We start from the raw sequence: 22,847 nt of genomic DNA on the forward strand, positions 1-22,847 counted from the left end.
AGTTTATAGGAAATGGCAGAAAACATTATCCCTTGATCTAATCTATATACTCCCTTATAAAGTGGTATTGAAAGTGAGAAAAACACAAAAAGAACAAGAACCAGCTGTGCTAGAAAGCCTGTTTAGAGAGTCGGTCTAAGTTTTCAATCAGTTCCTAAGCAAGCCATCTGTTTACTGCATGAAGATAAGTAAAGTTACAAGGCTTCCTCTGCAAATATGGATGCCTGCATCTGACAACCTGGCCCTTTAAATTTAAAATATCACTTCCTCCCCATGGCCACTGACTTTGAATGGTTCTGTTTAAGCAAAAAGGCCAAAAAGGTACTGCATGGGATAGTGAAAAACACTGTCTGCTGAGAAGGTCAGCACCATACCTTGGTAATGGATTGTTTCCATAACTAAAGAAATTACTTTTGCTAATATTGAAAAAGTTTAAAAAAATATAAAAACTTCCCCAGTTTGAAAAGATAAGTTATATTATTTTAAATCCCAGCTGAGGAAACATGGCTCTGATTAACTCATGGTAATCAATTAGCCACATCTATATTTAGGATATCCAACTCCAGCTGTTAAAACTAGGGCTTCATTATTATTAATAAATCTGTAAGTCAGACCAGCTCTTCCTAGGCTCATTTGGATATTTTTCAAAGTCCTCCCTGCCCCACTACCTTTTTTGCTCAATTTGCTTTACTTGGAGAAATCAAAAAAAGAACAGGATAATCAGATGTCTTGGTCCTTCTCTTCCTTTAATTGACTAGTTCCATTATGTTTCCATGGTAAGAAAAAAGCTTGTGATTCAACAAGCACAGAGAGCCCATTGAGGTTGGAAGATGTTATAGACTTTGCAAAGCACATCTGGTTTGTTGAAAATTTCCAGCTTTCTTTTTTCCTTTTTCTCCCCCCTTTTTTAAGAAAGAAAAGAGGAAAAAGAGGAAGAAGAGAGGGCCAAAATAATATGAAGCAAACATGAGAAATAGCTCAACACTGGTAAGGACAGACAGTTCCCTCACTGGAGTCCAACAGCAGCTTTTTGCCAGTTGAAGAACCAAAGCCATAGGTTGAGCAAAAGTTGGAATGGTGTGTGTTCAAACATAGCAAGGGTGTGTGAGGAGAAGGTAGAGTAACGTTTCCTAAGCATGTTATAGTCATTAATATAAAACATCTCTTTATGTTGAGTGCTTTATGTTGGCTATGTCTAAAAAAGCGTGCAACAACTTCCAGACATACTGGTCTGTCTGCAGGGAGTTTCTCTGGTTATTTTTAAAGCAAAAGAATGGCATTTTTCCTGCAAGTGTCTGATCAAGGAAAGTTGCATTGCTGTGCTGGACATGTACCACTTGCTGGTTTTTAACCCCCAACTGAACTTATAAAGAATCTGCATTGGGTTTTTGTCCTGGAGTGCCAAAAAGAAAAGAGCACCACCATCTTTAACATCGAACCAAAAGTGCAGTCTAAGCCATGCACAGAGTGAATATTCTTCCAGAAATGTGTGCCTAGCTATAATGAAGTTGAAAAATTTATTCAGTCATAATACAGAAATCCCCAAACCATAGAAAACAAAGTTTTTCTCAGTAAATTTAGTGGGGTCACAGAATGTAATTTTTTTTTTGTGCTTAGAAAGCCAGTATGGTATGAATATTATACTGGAAGTAGTTTGAATTTTCTTGATCAACATGACAACAATGAAAAATGCAAGTGTTCAGGGCTAGGCTGGAGAGGGCCCTGAACAGCCCAGTCTAGTGGGGGCTGCCTATGGCTGGGGGAAGGAAGTTTGAACTAGATGATCTTTCAGGTCCCTTCCAATCCAAACCACTCTATGACACTAGGAAAAAAATGAAATTAATGTGAATATGAAATGAATAAAAAATGAATATGATTCTAGAAAAAAAAAATTAGTCATGTTATTCTCCTCAGAATTTTTTTACAGTCTTAGTGGCGTTAGACTACCCAGCTTTGCCCTCTGAGTGTTGGAATAGCTAGTGCCCCACTGGTGTGTGCCAGGGCAGCTCTGGCTGACACCTCACTGATGGTGGCTCCTGCATTTGCAGCTGCAAATCACTAGGCTACCAAATTTATCTCCACAGTAAGGAAATGTTTTTGAATCACAAAATAGCACTACTGCAGAGGAACTGGAAGAATGAGGAGTCTTATTGTCAAGATCTCCAGCCTATATTTTCAAAATCTAAGGCCTACTGATCCAACAGCTTTCATTAGTAATGCAATAGGTCCTTTAACACTGAAAGGACTGACACCAGAGTGGAAACAACTCAATCCAAAAGAAATAACACAATTGCTTCATATAGCCAAGTACTTTTAACATGCCAGCCAACAAGGGCAGATTTGCCATTACATATAATTTACTTTAAAACTTGCTCTTCTCTAAACATTTTTATACACTTATGATCTTTTCATTTAAATTCTTCCTCATTCAGCTGAGAGACAGAGGGATTAGTGCCAGACTCCAGCCAGCAGCAAAGAACAAGCACCTCCTTAGGTGTACCAATCTGGTAATTGAGATGCAGACAGGGAGAGGACAAAATGATTGTAGCAGCACCTGAAGAATAACACACACATGGTTCTGGGTGTGTAAGAAGAATCCAAGAACTTCAGACAAACCACACATGTTTGGGATTTCTATCTTTGTACTGAAATACACCCAGTAACACAGAAGAGGAAAAGATCAAACATAGCTGGTGTAGCACTGTACCAGCCACTAAGAAGGAAAATAACTCTATCCCAGCTGAAACCAGGACACCAAACTACCAGGTATATTTTTGAAGGAAAGAGACAAAGCACAGATGTCCCCAGCTGAGTGGAATGCAGTCAGAAGGAGAAGGTAAAATGAGATGAAGTCACCATCACTAACAAAGGCCCTCTTTTCCAGCTAAAAAGGCATTCCCTTCCACACCATGGCAAGGTGTGGTATCCTGTTATGGATACTGCCATTGCAATTCTATGCTGCACAAGAATAACATTAAGGAAGATTAGAAAGAAGTGGGTAAGAGCACTGATCCTTCTTTTAATCCTAAAATATGTTCTAAATGGATATAGACCACATTGAAAAAAATAAGAAACTTCAGCCTAAACAATTTTCAGTGTGTATTAAAGTTTTCAGTGCAGTCCCAGCACCTTAAATTGCTGCTTCCATTTTATTTCAGGCTTTTGACTGAGCTGGTGAAATTAATCACTTCAAAAGGAATTCTTACCTTGTCTCTAGCCTCATTGAGAAGGTCTTCTAACTCTGAGAAGCTGAAACTGGCCACAGTGATGAAATCGCTCATCACAGGAACAAACCTGTCCCCTGATTCTCGCATGCGTCTCTTCTGATAATCCAGTTCCTGAAAGACAAGTAAACAGGCAAGTGTCAAAGCTTCCTCAGTGATGAGGAAGGGAGCAGGATATTCCATCTGTTCCACTCACTGCAGAGCATGCTCTGCTGCCACATTCATCCAGAGCTCTAACTTAAAAACCACTTTCTCACTAAGTCAGAAGTTTTTAGGTGAGAGAGGGGAGGTCAAGGTGGGATGAAAGAAAGTCCTGGTTATAGTTTCATTTATTCTCAAACAACAACCACTCCCAAGAAAGCCATCAACATGTTAAGTTTCTAAAGCAACTTTATAGTTTAGCATCAACTACATGAAGTGCTGCATTTCTTTTTCCTATGCAAAATGGCAAATTATAAAGAGCTCTGTGTAGAAAGTGACTTTAGGATTTGCAATAGTGAGTTTTGCTCCATTGTCTCTTCCCATGCTCAATCAAAATGCCGTATATTTGGGAAAACATGCTCTAGATATCCTCTTAATTTCTCTGAAAAGCACCAGGTGAACAGCAAAAAGACATAAAAATTGGTTCTCCCACTGAAGGACAAGTAGACAGATGCCAGATGCAACATTTGTTAGCACCCTGCTAAGCATTAGCTTGGACATCATAAAAGTGACAGAGTTATAAACTGGGGCTATTGTGCTAAGAAGAGTTATGTAAAAGAAAAAGAAATACATAAAACCATAGGAAACCAAGATCTCTTTGTCTGCTACCTACTAAAACAAAAAATTTGATTGCAAGATTCTTTCTTTCTGGCTCAAGATTTTTAGTTGTAAGCCAAGATTACCCATAGCTATCTCTTCCCTTACTTTAATCATCATACTTGAAACATGTAGAGAGCTACAGAACTCCTCAAACTGCCTAATTTATAGTGAGACTGGATGTGTCCCATGCTTGTGCTTGGCTTGTGTGCTGTTGACAGTCTCATGGGGACAATGAAATTGTAATCGGGGCCTCATCTTTATTCTCAGCTGCATAATCAGTGGGAATGATAAAGCCTGACTTTCTCGGTAGGGAAAGCAGCATGAAGCAGCAGGTCAAGTTGCGATCTGACCCTCTGTTCCCTTTGGAAAAAAATATTTTTTGTGCTGGCTGCAACTCTAGCTCCATGCATGTTGGGTACACTCTGTTACCAACTGTCAAAATAGTAGTTCACAGAGCCAAATGGGTAGGTTTATAAGCACCCATTGGTAGGTCTGTAAGCATCTATGCTGAGAAACATCTTGGGATTTGCTCCACACAGTGCTGCTGAATGTCAAGAATTACTTTGGCCGTCAACAATCTAAAATCTGACATGATATATCTTTTGGTCTAGTTTGAGTTGGAGAGAGAATGTAACTACCACAAGACCACAAAGTAGAAAAGGGGCAGGAAAAGCAATGAGGAGGTGGCCAGAGAAAGCCCACAATAAAGAAGTGTTACTTCCCCTGCTTTGTATTACATCCTCTTCTCCCCTCGTTTTCCTGACACATCACAAGGGACAGTCCTGGGTGCACTGCTCAGCACATCACTTTGCAGTGAAATTTTTCTATATTACAATCACTTTGAAATGAACCTTACAAATACAAGAAACATTACTTCACATACTTCTAAGAATTATGCATCTTTTTTTTCAGCCACTCTTTTCCATTCTAATTTTGAAGCTTATTTTAGCTGAAAGTTGCTTCACTCTCTCCTTCCCCCTTTCTCTGGCATCTGGCAGGTAAGTACAACCATTCTGTCATCTTACTCACTGTTGAAAGCTATGGCATTTGGGACTGTTACTGGAGAGCAGTGTTTTTCAAAGTAAAATTAAGATTAGGTGGTGTGCTCTTCAGTTTCAAATTCAGTTCTTCCCTGCAGAATAATTATCTCAAAATGCAAAAATACTTCAAACCCACACAAGTAACCAGTATGACTATGTAATCAGCCAAAGAGCAACACCACAGAATAAAAAAAATCCTCTGTATCTTCTAGAGATGGTTTCTAATGCTACTAATCATAGTAGCACAACAGAGGCTGGAACTGGCCCTGGTGGGCTGGGCTGCTGGTTCTCCAGAGGGGTGAAATGATTCAGCCACAGTAGTAATTTCTCAAGTGGTGGTTATGATCTCCTTGCTGTGTGAGAGAAGGGCTCTGCTGACAAAATTCCCTTTTCCATTATTTATCTGTCCTTCTGGAAGTGTCCTACACAAAGGTAACAGCTGCATGAATGTCTTGAAAATGAATGTATCTTATTTTTACAAAGAAGTGAGCTGCAAATCCAGGAAGCTGAATGGTCTGCAGTACCTTTAAGAACATCTGACTATGAAACTATTTTTAGCTTCCTATTCTTAAGGGGCCTTGAAGAAACACCAGTCACTGGAGCCAAGGCTGTGGTGAGAACACACTGGAACAGAATCAAGAATCACACCTTCCCCTCCTCCCCCTTCCACCTGACAGTGATCTTCTATTGTTGCTATAGTGCTGCTTTTTACACGCCAGAAAACCACGAACTGAGCAAGCAGACTGGGAGGTGCTGGCAGCCTCAGAAGAAAAATACCATGGCAGGAAGAAGACTGGGGCAGGAAGATGGTGAATGTATGAGAAGGAGAGGTTGCCCATGGAACCCATGTATGGGAAAAGAAGAAAAATCAGCTGTCAAGGCAAAAGGACAAATAATCTCATGAAAGAAAGCAAAACAGAATTAGCTACTCACATTTTAAAAGGGGGGAATTGTCTGCCCAGCCAAAAACTGGGCCTCTCTTCATGTCATGAACTCCATGTTAGCCTCCCCTTTATGTGTGCTTTTAATTCCCAAATACTGTGCTCCATATATGGAGCAGTATTTCTTCTCATTGCTGCATTCTCCCTTACCCCAACAATGCAGAAATAAGGTTGGGAAAGTTTGGGGGGTTTTTTTCACAGGAGGATCACTGGTTAATTACATGATGAACTGCTGGCAACAGCCAGACAGCCTGGAGGCCACTGACAGGACAAAGATACCTTCCTCTACCCCAGAGCCAAAAGCAAATTCAGGTCATGTGAAAGAAAAATGAAGTCATCACTGTCTTGTCTCATGGTGAATGAGAAGGACTGGAGGGTCCTATGTTAGTCCTTTGTAAATAGGTAATCCTTGCACAGAAATCACCCAATGCAATTTCCAACAACTGGTTTTCATTAATAGCAGGAAAAAACCCACCACTGTTGCTTTGCTTGCCAGCTCAGCTGCTTCATCTTTAATCATCTTTAGTTTCTAACCTTCCCTTTGCCTTCCCAAGGAGTGCTTAGGATAGAGGTTAGGGTTGCATACAACAGAGCACTACCTGCTTACTACTACTCCAAGAGCCATGTGAAACACTTGCTCAGCAGCCATCCATCCCTCAATAAGAAAGAGCATGAATTTTATTTCTTCTTTCAGTCCATGCCATTTGTCAAACTGTCCTTTTACCTTCCAGGTTGAGATCAAACAAGCTTTTCATTAGCCTTAACTCTGCTAAGATCATCAGCAGGAGCTCCACATGAGAAGCTTTTATTTGTTTTTTCTTGGTTAATGCATTCTGGAATGGAATGGAAAGGAATGAAAAAAGAAAGCCCACTTTATCTTATCATAAAATATATAGTGCCCCTGATTCTGAGAGAGATATTGTAAGTGTGGCACTTTGGAAACCTTCAGATACTTACAGTTTCAACAGCTTTCAATCCAGTCTTTATGTTGTTGACTTCCTTCTCCAGCTCTACGAGGCTGCACAGGAGACAGACACCGAGCAGATGAAACAAAAAGAGCAGTGTTACCCAGGGCACAGGAACTGTGCAGCAGCACAGACCACTGGCCCATCACGTCTGGTATCCGGCCTCCGGCACCAGCCACGCCAGATGACTCCAGACCAGGGGAAGGGGGTCTGTTGGTGCTCTGTGCTACTTTTTGTATGAGATGTAAAATGAGGCAGACCCTGCTTGCCCATGGTCACACGGAAGACTGGGATTTTCCTGGGAAGGGAAGGGGGGGTTGCCCTCCGAACATCTGCCCTGCGAGCTGAGCCTGACCCTTCAACCAGGAGCGTGCACCACACAGCTTGCAGTGATCAGCTGACACACAAGCAAGGAGCACAGCTTTAGCACACACATCACTGGAGTCTCAGATTATCTCTACGTATGATTCTACAGCACTAAATCCCATTAACAGTACATTTACATGTGATTTTTTTTTTCCCTCACAGTCCAAACATTGTTTTTTCCATCTGTGCTTCTACCATATGGTAGTCCGGGCCAGCTTACACTGTAACTGAGCATAGTACTCAGTACTGTTAATGTTCATACATACTTCCCTAGACACAAATGTTACACTGAATTTCTGCTCATCATATATAAATGTGAGCTTGTTTTTTTGCTAGGACTTGTGAGCAAAATAAGTCTTTAATTTCCAGATAACTAGTGAGTACCTATTTGTGAGTTGGCAGGTGCCCCCTACAAATATTTGGGGAGTAGCAGCTTACATCTCAAAAATACCACTAAAGCTCTAATAAATGCCTTTTAAGTGTGAAAACACATTCATTTTTCACTTCGCTAGTTCCTTACACAAAGAATCATGTCTGCATAAATAATATGCATAACATTTTTTGAGCACTGCTTTGGAAAGAAAAAAAAAAAGTTAATGTTTCAGGGGATGGCTTCTGTACTCATTTTTCACAAACACTTCCAGAAATGGACCACTGATGTTTTTGCAGAAAGTACGATGCTTTCCATATTTCTGTGAAAGACTGACTTGTGCAAAAGTTTGCACAATCTTCCTGGAAAAGATTTACTGTAGCCTCTGTGCCTAACTGACCCTAACTTAGAAACAAATCTACAATTACCCAGAAAAAAATAGCACACTTAGATGAATAACTATGGAATATGGTGAGGGAATTAAAAACAAAAGCCAGCCTAGTTAGAATGTCTGATTCAGAAATAAAGTAAATACAGGCACATCTGAGTAAAGCTATTGATTCAGTTATCTACAACAAAGGCATTACAAATGTAAGGCTGGCTATGCGTTTAGAAGATAGAAATAAAAAAAATCGTGATAACAAAGTTAACAAAAATTGCCAGGAACTCCAGCTCTGAGAAGTAATAGCACTGGACTTACTTGACTTTTGCTGCTTCTGGAAGATGCTGCAACTCAGATTGGATATCTAGGATATCTGGGTAATTCTTTTCAAAGATCATAATTAAGTAGTGCAAGAGCGTAATGTTCCTAAAGAAAACAAAATAAAAACAGAAGGTAGAAATGAGAAGGAAGATGGTCACGAGAAGGAGAGGATGGTGAAAGGATTGTGACAAATCAGTGAAAAATATTTGATTAGGAAATGTGCTTGTTTGGACAAAATAAGCAATATATCAGCAGTTAACAGCTGTGCTACTGAAAGAAAATTACAAAGGATTGAAATGGATTAGTCCTTTATGAACCATCGTTCCTAAAACCTCAAGCAATATACTAATTTATTCTGGAAACACCAGCATGCTTCCATCCATCTGTGTAGATGGTGTAACAGAAAAGAAAATTGCCTAACACAGTATAATATTTGTCACCAGATACTTCAGAGAATAAACAACTAGTAGTACTAAAGGGACATTAACATTTAAGGGAAAAGCAAGCTGTCCTCAGAGGTAATGTGAGGAAAAAAACCCCAAAAGTTGACTAGGAAGAGAAAAAAGTTCCTGAAGATTGGAAAATCTGCAAAGAAAACTACTGCAGTAATGAAACAGCTGAGCTTATGTGCAGTGGTCAGGCTCACTAACACAAAACCAATGGCAGCCAAGCAGGAGCAGGTAGAACTGAGATGTATGAGGGATGCAGGAGAAAGTTTAAGGAAATTTGTAAAGCAAACTAAGAATTCTGCATGTAAAGAGAACAGACACTACTACATAACAGCTACTTTAGGTGGGTGTTATGTGGTTGGTTAACTGACAGGGAAGATAGCAGATGGCCACTGCTTCACACAGACTGAAGCCTGGGAGCTGGGAACTGGTGAGGGAACAGAATCTACACAAGACGTTTAATACATGGAAAAATCAAGCCAAGCTACATTGAGGCAAAAGGGTTAGCCTTGGAACACAGAAAAGGACATTTTGATAGTCAGAACAGTACTCTGTTAGTTCAAACTCTGTTAGATACAGATTAATCTCTTATTATGTTTTACTGCCATCATTCATTCTGTCACAGCCTTAAGCAATTTAACCACAACTATGGTCTCAGCTGATCTTAAACTTCAAGGAAGGTGCAAGTTAGTAAGAACCTGCATAAGACATCTCCAAGGAAAACCTTAGTGCTGCTGGAGTCCAAATGTCATATTCTCTGCCCAGTCTCAACTGGATTAATTTCCAGAACCAGTATGGGGATATGGGACAAAACACAGAGTGACTATAAAGACCTGCAGTCCATGTCAATGAACAGTAATTTCCACATTCCCAAACCAGCTGTTTTCCTTATCTGCTCTAGATACAACCAGGATCAGTCTCTCTGACTTATGCCTTGTGGCTTCATTAGTGGTGTATGCAGAGAAAAATGTGTGACGGTGCATCTGCACCAGAAACATGTGCCATGTTTCACAGGAGACATAAAATTGTGCTCAGATTTTCTTTGTGTGTGTTTTGTTTTTTCACAAAACCATGGCCATAAAACTTTGTTAGAAAGAGCAAATTCCATAGAAATCCTTCTTCTCCAAACTTATTTCAATTTTTGTGAAATACATTCTGTCATCTATGCATAAGGTTGTAGAAATGCAATCCAACATCAGATGTGCATTATCCTTAGAAGCAGAAGAATTCGGTTGCTGTGTTAATAGCTGGTCTTAATTGCTGCAGAATATTTAACAGTGAAAAGCACTATTTAAATGCTAAATAAGACATTATTTTCAACTGTCAAACAAAAACCCATTTTCACAACTATGCTAAGAGATGCAGCAGCACAGTAACTGACGTATTTATGGCCTTTTACCCTACCTGTCTATGCTGGATTTGGTGTCCGCAATTTTGTTCAGGCTGGAGACTTTGAAGCCATAAGCACTTCCCCTCTGGCCCTTGTTCATGTAATTCCCAAAGGCAAGAACTACCTCCAAGAGTTGCCTCAAACGCTTGCTTCGGATGAGTTCCTTGGATGCCAGAAGAATGGCTTGAAGAGAGAGAAAAAAGAAGAACAAGTTATTGCACAGTGGCTGTTTATAACATGCTTGGGCCCATAATTTTAAATAGATAGCCTGAATACCATTTGCACAACAAATGCCACAACACTGTCTGTGTACTGTCCTTCCTGCACCCACACACCCCCAGAATGAGGAGAACTGGAAGGAAAATGCGCTACAGCAAACTTGTAGGAAGCTCCTCTGAACATAGGACCAAGGCTGTTCTCCTGCTATCTCACACTCTAAAAGCACTGCCAGTGAGAGCAGAGGCAAGGCTTGGGTTCTTCTGAAAATGCAGAGTAGAGCACACTCACTTCTTCTCTTCAATAATCATGGATGTAGTACAGAGGCTGTATACCTCCTCTGCTTCTCTAGGTTACACATTCCCAGAGTATCAATGTCCTGAACTCTTCAAGTTCCCTTTGAAGACAGAAGGTGGAAGGACTTGAGGGTGAGAAGGGAAGACTGATCTGCACAGAAAGGCCATGAAAGTTTTTGGCAGCTCAGCACAGCCTGACAGCATGCTGTCATATTTGTCAGGTCATGTTATAGTGTAACAATCATGAAAGTGACCTTATTAAGTCAATGGGTGTAAGGAGAGTGTCAGACAGAACTAATTTCTTAGGATACAACATACCTTGGGCTCACTGACTCTACAAACATAGCATGCAAGTAAAGCATCTCCTTTGAAGACAAGCCTCTCTTGACCTTCCCTGCCCCTCTGTCCAACTCTTAGCAAAAGCTTTATTAATCATACCTTCCACTTTTGGTTTTGCTTCTGCCAGCCTCTCTGGAAACTTCTTCTTAAAGAATAATGCTTGCAGCCGCTGCTGATAGTGGTCAATCCTGCATGAAGGGCAGAGGAAAGGCAACACTCAACTGGAACTCTTGAAGCCCAGGGCCAGTATGCTCCGCCACATAATCTAGTGGTGGGATGTTTAGTCCCATGAATCCAAGGCATGGGATTATGGACATAGTTCAAACATATAACACTACATAATCAACCTTGTTAAGAAAATGGTGGACCTCAAGTCATGTTTTGCTCTCAACTGAAAAGGAGCTGGAATAATTCCCATTACATTCAAAATGTAAAAGTCATGGGAGATGCCAGCTACACCTCAATTAACAGAACAAAATGTTAATCCTCATCAGGAGTGTAGCAAAGCTGGAACAAGAAAGAGGGTCAGAGGATGAGGAGATGAGATAGGTTAACAGAAAAAGGGATCTATATGAAATCCTGACCCCTGGCCACACTACATCTGATACTTGGATCTGCATTCCTTTTTGTGAAGAAACTTAGGCAGAGGAGGCAGATTTCTGCTTGTCATCAGGGCACAGGCCCTTATGCTTCAGAAGTAGAGAAGTGCTTCTTGTCAATACAGTTCGTGTCATGAACGGAAATATTTGTAACATTCACAGGCTTCTGGCAAACACAGGGTAGAATGCTGGCCCACAATCTTGCACATTCCCCTCCAGTGCCAGATGATCCATTTTCAATAACAATTACAGCTGCTTCCAAGAAGTCCCGCATGCACTCTCCCATAATGTATCAAACAGACCTGCTCATTTCAAAGAGGAAGCGATCCGCCCGGGCCATGCGCTCTATTTCGTGTTTGTGCTCCTCCAACAGGTCAGTATCGCTCTTTTCAGGAACAAACTTCAGTAGCTAGAGTGAGAGACACAAACCAAACACTGAGATGTGAGATCCAAGGAAAATGAGAGGGGGGGCAGAGGGGCACAAACAAACCCTGGCGGAGAGAGAGCCCTCAGATTTCTCTGCTACCACTGGGAAGCATGACATTGACTCAGCCGTGTGACCATAACTTCAAAAAAGTGCAGCTGTGTCTACAAAACTGACCTCTTCTAAACCTTTGCTTTCTGTTCTGTCTTTATCCTTCGTTGACCCCATTAAGATTAATTTTTAATTCTATGGGGAATTTCCCATTTCAAAATCCTAAAGGCCAAGTGCTACTGCAACTTACCCAAGGGGAAGTACAGAGAGAACTTGATTCCCACAGCAGTACTTGGAGTTTAGATTGGTGCACACAAGAGCAGGATGTGTCTCAAACAGAGTGAAGTACCCATCGTGCCTATCGTGGAGTACACACAAAGCCTCATCTATCTCTCTCGGGTATGCCCTACACTTCTGAAACAATAAACAATAACCAAGCACTTGGATATGCGTCTGACACTGCCTGCTATTCATATGCTGACCTTAAAAGCTCATACTTTGACAGATTTTTGACATATCTGGTGGTAGTTGTGCTTTAGTATGGTTATAAACACTGCTCTGCACACAGCCTCAGCTCAGAGCCACAGAAACTGCTCACAAGGCATGTCAAGTTCTCTGCCTTTTACCAGTTGTTAATATTTTATTGCACTCCACAAATATGTGATATTCAAAGGTGTGGAGCATCAGAAGCTTGTAGTGACTTCTGGAGCAGCTGTGGTCGTTCAGATAACATGACAAGAAGGCTATAAATTTCCAAAATGAAAAAGCTTTTTGTGCATGATTAAACCCTGTGACTGCACAGAATGAAGGAATTGCATTTATTAGGCAGTTCATAATTATAACGTTTTGCACACTCCTAAGGAACTTTATCACATGTCACTTTGGCCAAAGCATCATGTGTCACCTTTTATAAATGGAAATGAAGAAAATTAAGGGAGATGAAGAAAAAGAAATGAGAAAAGGAAAACAACAGCAATAAAAAATAAACAGCAGGAAAAAGTAGAGATGGGAAAAATTATGGAGAGAGAGGACATAAAAAGAAACCTCATACCACCTGTAATCATGCAAATTTTGCACCAAGAATAGAAACAGTTATATGATAGAGGTATACCCTACAATACTGGGGAAAATACTTTTCTCATGCTCTCACATGCAGCTCATGACAGGGCCAAGTTCCGATCTGCAGAAAAAACAGCAGTGCCAGTACATACATCCACTTGAGAAAAGGCAGTGAAGGACCCAAAAATAAGTTATATCTGACTTTAATCTTTCTCACCTGCTCAAGCATATCCTTCGCTAGGTCCTCTTGTTCATCCATCTTCAAGATTGCTTGTCTGATTTCTTCATTAGACAGCTTCAACCTTTCAAAAGTATCAACATTGTACCATTAGTGCAAAGTTTAAGTGACTAGCAATTCAGAAAGTAGGAATCCTGAAATGTTGCACTAAACAGGCATGAAACAACCAGAGCAAGCTCTACTGTGAAGCTGCTATTCTAGAATATTCAGTAAGAACAAGTAAGTTTTAAAGACAGGGGTTTTATGGATATTTTTATTCTCTTCAACTAATCAAACACACATCAAAAATCATATGGTGATTAATAACAATCAAGTCCTCATAGATCAAAAGTGCTTCCAAGTTACCCCATACCTCTCATTAAGTTATTTTGCTATAGTAAAACCCTTCATGCCCACGTGACTTCTGACAGTGAGCTCATGTAACACCCTGACTGGTGAATATTAAAGCATCTCCCAGAGTGAAAAATAATGGGACTGAAAACTGCCTTAGTGAGAAAGGGTTTCCTTGCAAGAAAACTGCTTGTGCTAGGTAAATTCACTCTGTCAGCAATGACAGATGACAAAGGAACAGACAGCATCTTCATATCCATGTTTCATGTCCAACGTGAAACAAGCTCTGAAAACAAGAGCTTTTTAATGTTATCTGAGGTACTAAGATTGCTCTCTCTTTACCACCCACTCCTGTCAATCTGTGTGCAATGAGCAGGAGTCATCAGCTACAAATGAACACAGAATCAATAAAGAAAAGCAATCTCAAGGTCTCCACTCAAACTCCAGGGCAGATTAGGAAGAGTCAAAACTTGTGATTACCAAGATTTTGCTTGATGGATACCTGAAATGAACTTGGTGGTTCTCAGAGCAGATGTCAACAAAGAAATGCATCAAGCCCAACCCATGATACTCAGTCATTTCAGGAGAGTAGGGAATACTGAAATGAACCATAAAGGAAAAGCTATCCACAAGAAAATCTCAGTTTTGGAACTGAAACAACAGAGTGTAAAAAGAAATATTTGAAGAGTGAAGTCTACACTCTCCATGGACCTTCTACTATCAATATAATTAATTAACAGTAGAAAGAGAAAATGCAAATATAAATAGGAGACAGGCTGATGCATGAGGCAAAACATTTTATTCTTCAGTGCTAAGAACTTCCATGTTGAAATTTCACATTGCCATTGACATTTGGATAGAATCATATTTTTGCAACGAGGTAAAAGCAAAAGAAAAAACTTTATTTTTACAAACAGGAAATATTACTGCATCTAAGAAACTTAAAATATTTTAATATTGCCCAATGTAACCAACAGCTGGAAACTCAAATATGAATCAACAGACATTTGAAATCTTTTAAGTATTACATCTCTGAACTAATTGCTGTTATTGTATTCCAAGTTGGTCATCATGTGATCTTTCCACAAGGAGGGAAAACTGATACTAGCTAAGCAAGATAAAGTAGTGAATTTCCAGAAAAGCTTCATAATTTGGGCATTCTCAGATGAGATACAAGAATTAATAATTTTACAATGAAAATGTTGGAAACTTTTCACTTCAGTTCATTAATTTGACTCTGGATTAAAAAAACAAACTTCAGTCCATGAGGTTCTGCATACAGCTCTACAGCCTCAATCAGAAAACGGAAGGGTTACTTTTGGCTTAAATAGTGAACTGTAAAGTCCATGGCTATATGACTCTGAACTGATCAAACACTGTGACCAGAGAAGGGCTGAAACTGGCCACCGTGGGCCTGGTCCCTACGAGACACATACACACATTCCCAAACAATTCGGTGCCTGAAGTTTCTAAAGCGCTACATTTTGTTGATTATTTAGAGAGCACCTTCGCATTTTCCAGAATCTGCAGTCTGCAGATTAGACTTGTAACACAAGCACATAGTCTGTGAGAGAGAATGAAATAAAGGAACCCCTTAACACCAGGGTGGAGGGTTTTTTTGCTACTTTCACAGTTTAAAAAGAATGAGGGTGCATTTCCTGTGTTTTCCATGCAAATAACTTGAGCAATTACTCACTGACCCCCACTACACAGTGGAAGTACCTCTGCGTGTGTTCAGGGTGCAGTAAACAAGACCAAATAAACAGGTTTGAGGTACATCAACACAACAGTGTTGCATGTATTAACACTGATCTTGCTGTTCTGTCCAGAAGCCCAAGGATTCCAAGCTCCTCTGTTTGCTACCATTCATCAGCACTAAACACTTGAAAACATCTTCTGTTCAAAAATAATTGAGAGTCCCAAGGACAGAGAGTTATACAAACACTTAGATTTCTTGGATGATTCTGTGCCCCACCAGCCATCAGCAGAAAAACATCTGGTTTGAATGGTTTAGCCCACAGTAGAGAGAAGCAGAAAGCCTGCCAGTCCCCTGCTGAGAGGGAGTTTAACTTGGTCACTTACAGGACTGCAAAGGGGTCATGGTGCCTGCAGGTGTGCATCCCAGATTATTACCCATCTAATTACTAGCACAGAAGGATTTACAGCAGAACAATCTTAGCCTTCCAAAATGGGCTTGTTCTTCTTCTGGGACAGGATGCCTTTCAAAAGCAACAGTGACACAAAACACAGATCGTCCCACTTAAGCATGGTCTGAATAACTGGCCAAAGAATTGTTAACCAAGTGATTCTTGTATTTTCAAAACTCATGCCCAGCCATGCAGCAGATCTTAAAGATGGCCAGCAGTAATGTGAAGCAGATGTGCTGCTTTTAAACAGAAACAGGTGAACTGATTAAAGAGGAACCTAAAGCAGATGCGTAAAATCTTTCCATTAAAAACTGAAAAGAGGCATTCTTCAGAGCCTAAAACTCGTACGAGAGAGCAAAATTAAAGTGGAATTATGGCTTAAAAATTTACACTACAGAAATTCCATTTTGATATCTATTGGAAAGCTGCAATGACTTTGTAACAAGCTTTGCAGATCCAGGCACTCTTCCTCCAGCTGCTGGAGGTAACTCACTTTGGAAGAGAATACAATTCAAGCTGTATTCCCTCTGCCTTACACCCCTCAAAATCATGTAGCCTGGGATCACAACAGAGGAAGTAAATGTGACCAGAAGAAAATACAGTGCCCCTTTCCTCACCTGTAGAACATTCATTCATAGCACAGATGCTGCCTGTTTTTGTTCAACAGGAACCTGACACTGGTCAGATGAGGAAGGAAAAGGATCTTTACTGAGAATAATCCCTCCTTCTTCCCTCACCCATACATCTGGTGGCAGTATATGGAAGTCCAACTGCTTGAGTCATCTTCAAGCAATGTTAAAACTCAACAAGTACCAAATAACTTCTGATATGGTACTTAGCCTGCCTCCCTCTATCCCCTCTGGCGTCATAAATAATCTCTATTGACTCTGCAGAGTAATTCATCACTAATCTCCCCAGGACACCTCGACTGATTTAACACCAGCTTCACTTGCAGACATCAAGTGGTTTATTGTTTCGTCCTCTTGGAGAACGCCGGCAGCCTGACTCGGAACATGCCTGGGAGACATGCTGCAGTTTTACATCAACTTCCCTTACAGACATCCAGTGCTTGCTCATTTTTTCTCCTTAAATATACCCATTGATTTAACTCACAGTAACCTCCCCCCTCCATTTCTCCCTCCCATGAATCAAAGCAAAATGCTTGTCACTCATTAACCATCTCCCCCTCCAAGGAAAAAGTGAGTTACTTCATGGGCTTGTTCCTTGGGTCTTTCTTAGCTTTTAAGAAGGAAGCATACTTTCCCACTAACAGGGAAATGGAGTTTTGTTGCAGCTATGTTAAGCTCCCATACCACAGGGATCACAGACCCACTGTTCCTTTTACCTGGAGAAGAGGACTGATTGTCATGTATCAAGGGCATGTTATACTTCCTACTGAACTACAGTGCTCCCAACAGATGCCAATAGTAGTAGACGTGACAGTGACAGGCACTGATTGATACTTAGCTATGTCCTAAGGCCAGTTTGTACAGCTCACCTAATTCTTAGCTTTTACTGACTGCAGAATTCTCCATCTCCACAAGTCATTTCACACAGGCTACTAGCTAATCCATTCCTGAATTTAGTGACTGAGACACAAAGCTGAGCTCTCTTAAGGTTTTACAGCTCCGAAGCTGCAGGTTTTTCAATATCTGTGTTTTGGGCATACTGATTGTCACTCTCCCATAAAGGCCTCCTCTCAGAAGCAGCATTTAGGAGCCAGACTGGTCTAACTGCACATTCAGCCAGAAGACAGAAGGATGCAGCCACTCTTTCCACATCCTCTTATGTCAGTTGCCCACTCATCTCATTAGTGAAGACAACAGTGCTTTAACTTTCGTGGGATAACAGCTGGGACATTTTACCCAGTACATCTTACACCATTATATCAACATGTTGGCAAAAAAAATCCCCAGTGCCTTTTCAGAACATCACTGTGAAAGTATTCTGGCAAGTACAGAAAGAAACAGGCTTTTCTTTTCTTGTTCTCCTTCATCAAAAGGCATGAGTAACCAAGCAACTTTGCATTCAAATACTCTCAGTTACCTTCCAAGAAGGATCTGGGGATGACTACCTGTCTGAGCCAAGAGGAGCAAAGCAGGACCAAATATAGGAATCCCCAAATTACCATGAGACATTAATGAGGTAGTGGTGCATCTTTTATCACATCCCTACCTTTGGGTTACTAGTTGTGATCTCAGACAGGATGGCACTGATTGACGTGTTCAGTTTACCTTGGGATATCATACCAGCATAGCAGGTAAAGCTATTTATTGAGGACCTTCATTTAAACCCAAAAAATCTCTCCAGGAACACAGCAGGCACTGGTTATTGCCCAGTGTTTTTCAATACAGCACACTGAGGAACAGGAATGCTGGGTCCAATCAGCTGTTTCTGTATCAAGATATGATCTGTACCCCAGAATATCATACTGCTTCAAATTTACCGTAGAACAAGGGTGAACAGTGAATTGCCACATGGCAGAAAGACGCACAGGGACTGGGGCAGTGCAAAGCCTGTACCGGAGACTGACATTGGCTGAATAGCTCATCCCCTTAATGTCTCAACTAAAAGAGTTTAAAAGCATTGAGGAGGTACAGTGATGTGAGAAAGTACTGTATCTCTTTCATATTCTTATTGGAATATTGCCCAAGCCTTTTTTCCTCTCCCTTACTGATGTTTGAATTGACAAAGCCACAAACACTTTGCAAACCTGCCTGCTAGTACCTGTCTACTGCCACATCTACATTTAAAACTATTCTGTAGTCAGATTCTGCCTTCTGCTACTACTGGTCTCGTGACATTTTGCTAGCACTCTGACTGTTTCCAGCCTCTTGAGAAGATTACTACTGACTCACTGAGCCACAGGAAAAACAAGCACATCACATTATTCAGAAGGACACTGATATAATTATTTTGCTGGAATTCCTGCAAAATAATGTGCACAAAGAAGTGTGTAAGCATACATTCAGCCTTCTTCCAAGCAAGATGTCTCAAAGAACTGAATCTCTCCAGAGCATTTCACAGAGCAAGACAGTAAACCATACATATCTTGGGCATGTTGTGCAACAATATTTAAAGAAATGGCACTACAAAACAGAGCAGCAAAAAATGTTATCCATTACTTAAGTAATGGAGGCAGGGAGAATCCCTCCAGTAGTGAGAGAGGTCAGAGAAATTTCCAGCTGCCAGGTGATAGCTGGGAAATGTGGGGATCTGGGATGACTCTTCCAGACCACACAAGTCTGACAACAAAACTCCAGCCTGGTAGAAACTGAAAACATCAGGAAATTAATGAGAGATAGCAGATTTCCAGTGTGACAAAAGTAACGGTATGTTTAAAACATCATTAAGAAAGCTAAATTTGAAGCTGATGCGTGCCTGAACTCACCACAAACAGATGGTCCCATGTCCTGCTTGAACTATGGCCTACACTGGAAGTATGATGAGATAAACTCATCTTATGCTTTTTTAAGCCTTTAAAGATGGCCTATGGAACAGAGTTTCATTTTAGATCCATCAGACTCTATTAAACAAGGACAATTTAATCCTTTCTCTATGGGAAAACTGAAAGATGCTCCCTTTGAGTAGTAGAAAGAGGTATCTTTTTATCAAAATAGAGATGAGTTCGGGGAGGAAGGTTTATGAATTTGTTAGATGTCAGCAAAAATCAACTAGCAATTCAATTTTCATCTCTTTTCAGCCTACCATGTGGCAGTCTCTCTGCAAAAGAAAGCAAGAGACATCTATTTCTCACTCTTGCTAGGTTTTGGCTTGCTGGACCATATGAAATATGAGCTCTGCCTGACCCCTTCTAACACAGTGTTAGTAAAACAAAAACATTTGAGTAGGGGAGGGAAAGAAAACCCAACCCATGCAGCTATTTTACTTTAAAGGACACGACGGTTTAGTGTAAACAAAGGGGGAATAAACTACAGGGATATATGCACAGTAAGAGTCAATTGGAAACAGCTGTTGGCAGATACTGTGGCAACCTGAAATCTGGGGCTGCAGCTCTGGGTTGCACAAACTCTTTTTGTTTGCCACCAGTTTTAAATCCCCTCTCACTGTATTGTATGCACATCCCCATGCATGTGTGTGAGGTGTGCTGCAGGAGCAGCAAGTGCATGGCAGCAAGCAGGGATGGTTTGGCTGGCAGTGTCTCTCCTTCAGGGTCTAACCTCAAGGAGGAAGATGTGGGGTAATGAAAAAACCTGCAAAGGGGTTATAAAGCCCTTTCAACTATTGTCTGCAACCATTCCTCCCAGTTCTTGACTTTAATATTAGAACCATATAACAACAAACTGCAAAAAAAGAGGCAAGAATGTAAAGGTGCTATTTTAACTCCCAAAGATTTTTGCTCTTCTGGTTGCATTTAAATGGGAGGAATAACAATCCTGGGCCAATCTGTACAATATTTTTGATAGTCTGAGTGTAACACTATCTGTTACAAACATTAAATTATCTAAGCCAGTGGGATAGCCCTGGCAGGTGGTGTTTCCAATACCACAGCAGCGAAGTTAACAGAGCACAGCGCAAACTTGCAGGTTCCAAATCTCTATCCCCCATGTTAGACCTGCTAACAATAAGAGCAGGATATTTCCAAGTGAAGAAGCTGACAGTCACAAAGCACAGCTTTTCACCTCTGGTTTGGAGTTCAGACCAGCAGTTCAAGGTACACTAACTTCATGGCATACCTGGAGTGCACACATGCAATGTGCCTTGAAGTGCAAGGTTCATGCTTCAATGACATTGCTGCTGGATGCAGCAAAAAGACAAAACACAGGAACTGTCCATTTTCTCTTTCTGTATAGAGATTATCCTTCTCAGGTAAGATTGCCCAGACTTGCACAGCAGAGGTGAATGTTGAAAAACATGCATTGCTGCTGTCCACATTGCTTTTGTTTTGGAGACAGAAGATTTTTGCAAATAAATATCTAGTGCCATATCAAGTCATGGACGACCTTCCTGGATCCTCCTCAGCCCAGCCACTTCAAGGAAATGTTCCACCTGCTTATAGAGTTAATCTGAACCCCAGGCACAATTCAGTAGGTCCATCAAACAGCAGGAAAACCCTGTTGCCCTTATGCTTTCCTATCCCTCTGCCCCAGCCAGCTGCCAACACCAGCAAATACATGTGCCGGCAGCTGCTAGAGAGAGAGAAATGTAAGCCTTTCCTCACCAAAGGTTTGAATGGTGTGGGTCCTGCTGACATGCAGGCTAATGCCACATAAGCAGCACAATGAGAGCCTCCACGGGCTTCACTAAGCAAGGGAAAGAATTCACTCCAGTCCTGGTGGTCTGGGTGCTGTCTTGCTTTAACTGTTAGCTTGCTCGAGCAGATAAGCATCACATCCATGTGAACCTGTATTTTCTACTGCCTAATGAAACAGTTTTGCTGCTCAGTACTGCCACAGCCTTGCCAGGTTTTGTCTCCAGACTTGCTGTCCCTCCTCTGGTAGGAAAGGCAACTTTCTCAGTTTGATCAGTGTCTGCACAAATCTGATAGTGACAGACCTCAAACTCAGCACTCATGTTGGTAGCAAGACAGGAAATAATATAGAGGGCCCTGATGACACTGCATTTGAATGAATTAGTCACTGCAGGAATACACAAAGGCAACTCTTGGCTTTGAAAACCTAATTTAAAAAGAAGGCTTAATTCTTCACAGAATATTCTGATTTGGAAGGGACCCACAAGGACCATGGAGCCAAACTCTTTAGTAAATGGCCCATACACGGATTTAAACCACAACCTTGATGTTATTACCAGCATGCTCTAACAAGCTGAGCTCATCTCAGAGTCTTCAATATGAATGCCTGTGTTTACCACTGTTCTCACAAGTCAAAAATGAACATCACACTCAGCTCTGCTTTATTCCAGGGAGATGGTCAGAGCAATACTTAGAAAGAAATACGCAGAACAGAGACAAATGACAAACACATTACTTAGAGTGAAGTGCAAACACTGCCAAAGAGCTGGTTTTATCTACCAATGAGTAGTGATCCCTTTCTTGTGATGAGTCTTCAGATAGAAGCTGATGCCCACCTGTTTGACACATAAAATGTGTGTTTGTGGATATTTCTATTAAGTGAGATAACATGTATAAGAAACATGCTTTTGTGACACCATAAGAGAGGTTTATCTGAGGCTCTGCAGGTATTAAACAGCTGGTCTAGCTGGGGAAAGAAACACATGCATTTGTTTAATTTCATCCCCTCTTCCTTTGCATTGATAATGGCCCACCTGTGAGCTGAGGCTTAGCACACTTACTTGGACAGGAGAATGACACAATTCTGGGCCCTCCGGCCATCAATCACAGAGAGCTCTTTCACCTTTCGTGTGGAGAGGTAAAGGTCTTCTGTTGAGCCCATCTCTTTCTGCATGTATTTCAAAAGGGAGGGAAAACAATCAGTATTATGTTTATCACTCAAGACTGATAGACTTAGCTCAGTGTAATGAACAAACCCATCTCAACCTAGAAAAATCCACCCACACAATAAGCATGGGGGGAGATCTTGTGTTACTAGACAAGCAGAAATCATTGATTAACACTATAAGTGCATCTTTGATCCCAAATACTGGATCAGATTCTGACCTATTGGACTCACACTACCAACAATTACAGTAATTCCATGACCATAAGGCGCACCAGACTATAAGGCGCACCTCCGGGAGCCGGCAAATTTCGCAACTTTGTACATTATATAAGGCGCACCGGACTATAAGGTGCACTTCCAGGTTCGGGCCAAAATTTTAGTCAAAAGAGTGTGCCTTATGGTTGTGAAATTACTGTACATTATGTTAATGTGAAAAATGGGCATGATAGGAGAATCAGGCACATTATGATGAAGCCCACTGGTGTCACAACATATTCTTCAGCAGTTGCCTCCTCCAGG

General features: G+C 41.0%; 1 protein-coding gene across 4 annotated transcripts in view; it reads right to left on the bottom strand.

Moving 5' to 3' along the window:
- Nucleotides 1-22,847, bottom strand: part of DAAM2 (dishevelled associated activator of morphogenesis 2) — a 200,137-nt gene that overhangs the window by 12,341 nt on the left and 164,949 nt on the right. For all 4 annotated transcript variants that reach the window (XM_033053949.1, XM_033053950.1, XM_033053951.1 and 1 more), the window contains 8 exons: nucleotides 22,222-22,328; nucleotides 13,451-13,535; nucleotides 12,002-12,108; nucleotides 11,200-11,288; nucleotides 10,264-10,432; nucleotides 8,408-8,515; nucleotides 6,964-7,024; nucleotides 3,207-3,338 (listed from right to left, as the gene is read on the bottom strand). In XM_033053949.1, the coding sequence (XP_032909840.1) occupies nucleotides 3,207-3,338; nucleotides 6,964-7,024; nucleotides 8,408-8,515; nucleotides 10,264-10,432; nucleotides 11,200-11,288; nucleotides 12,002-12,108; nucleotides 13,451-13,535; nucleotides 22,222-22,328 (858 nt within the window). The remainder of the gene's footprint in view (nucleotides 1-3,206; nucleotides 3,339-6,963; nucleotides 7,025-8,407; nucleotides 8,516-10,263; nucleotides 10,433-11,199; nucleotides 11,289-12,001; nucleotides 12,109-13,450; nucleotides 13,536-22,221; nucleotides 22,329-22,847) is intronic.

The sequence above is a fragment of the Catharus ustulatus genome, chromosome 3 (genome assembly GCF_009819885.2).
Source record: "Catharus ustulatus isolate bCatUst1 chromosome 3, bCatUst1.pri.v2, whole genome shotgun sequence".
NCBI lineage: Eukaryota > Metazoa > Chordata > Aves > Passeriformes > Turdidae > Catharus > Catharus ustulatus.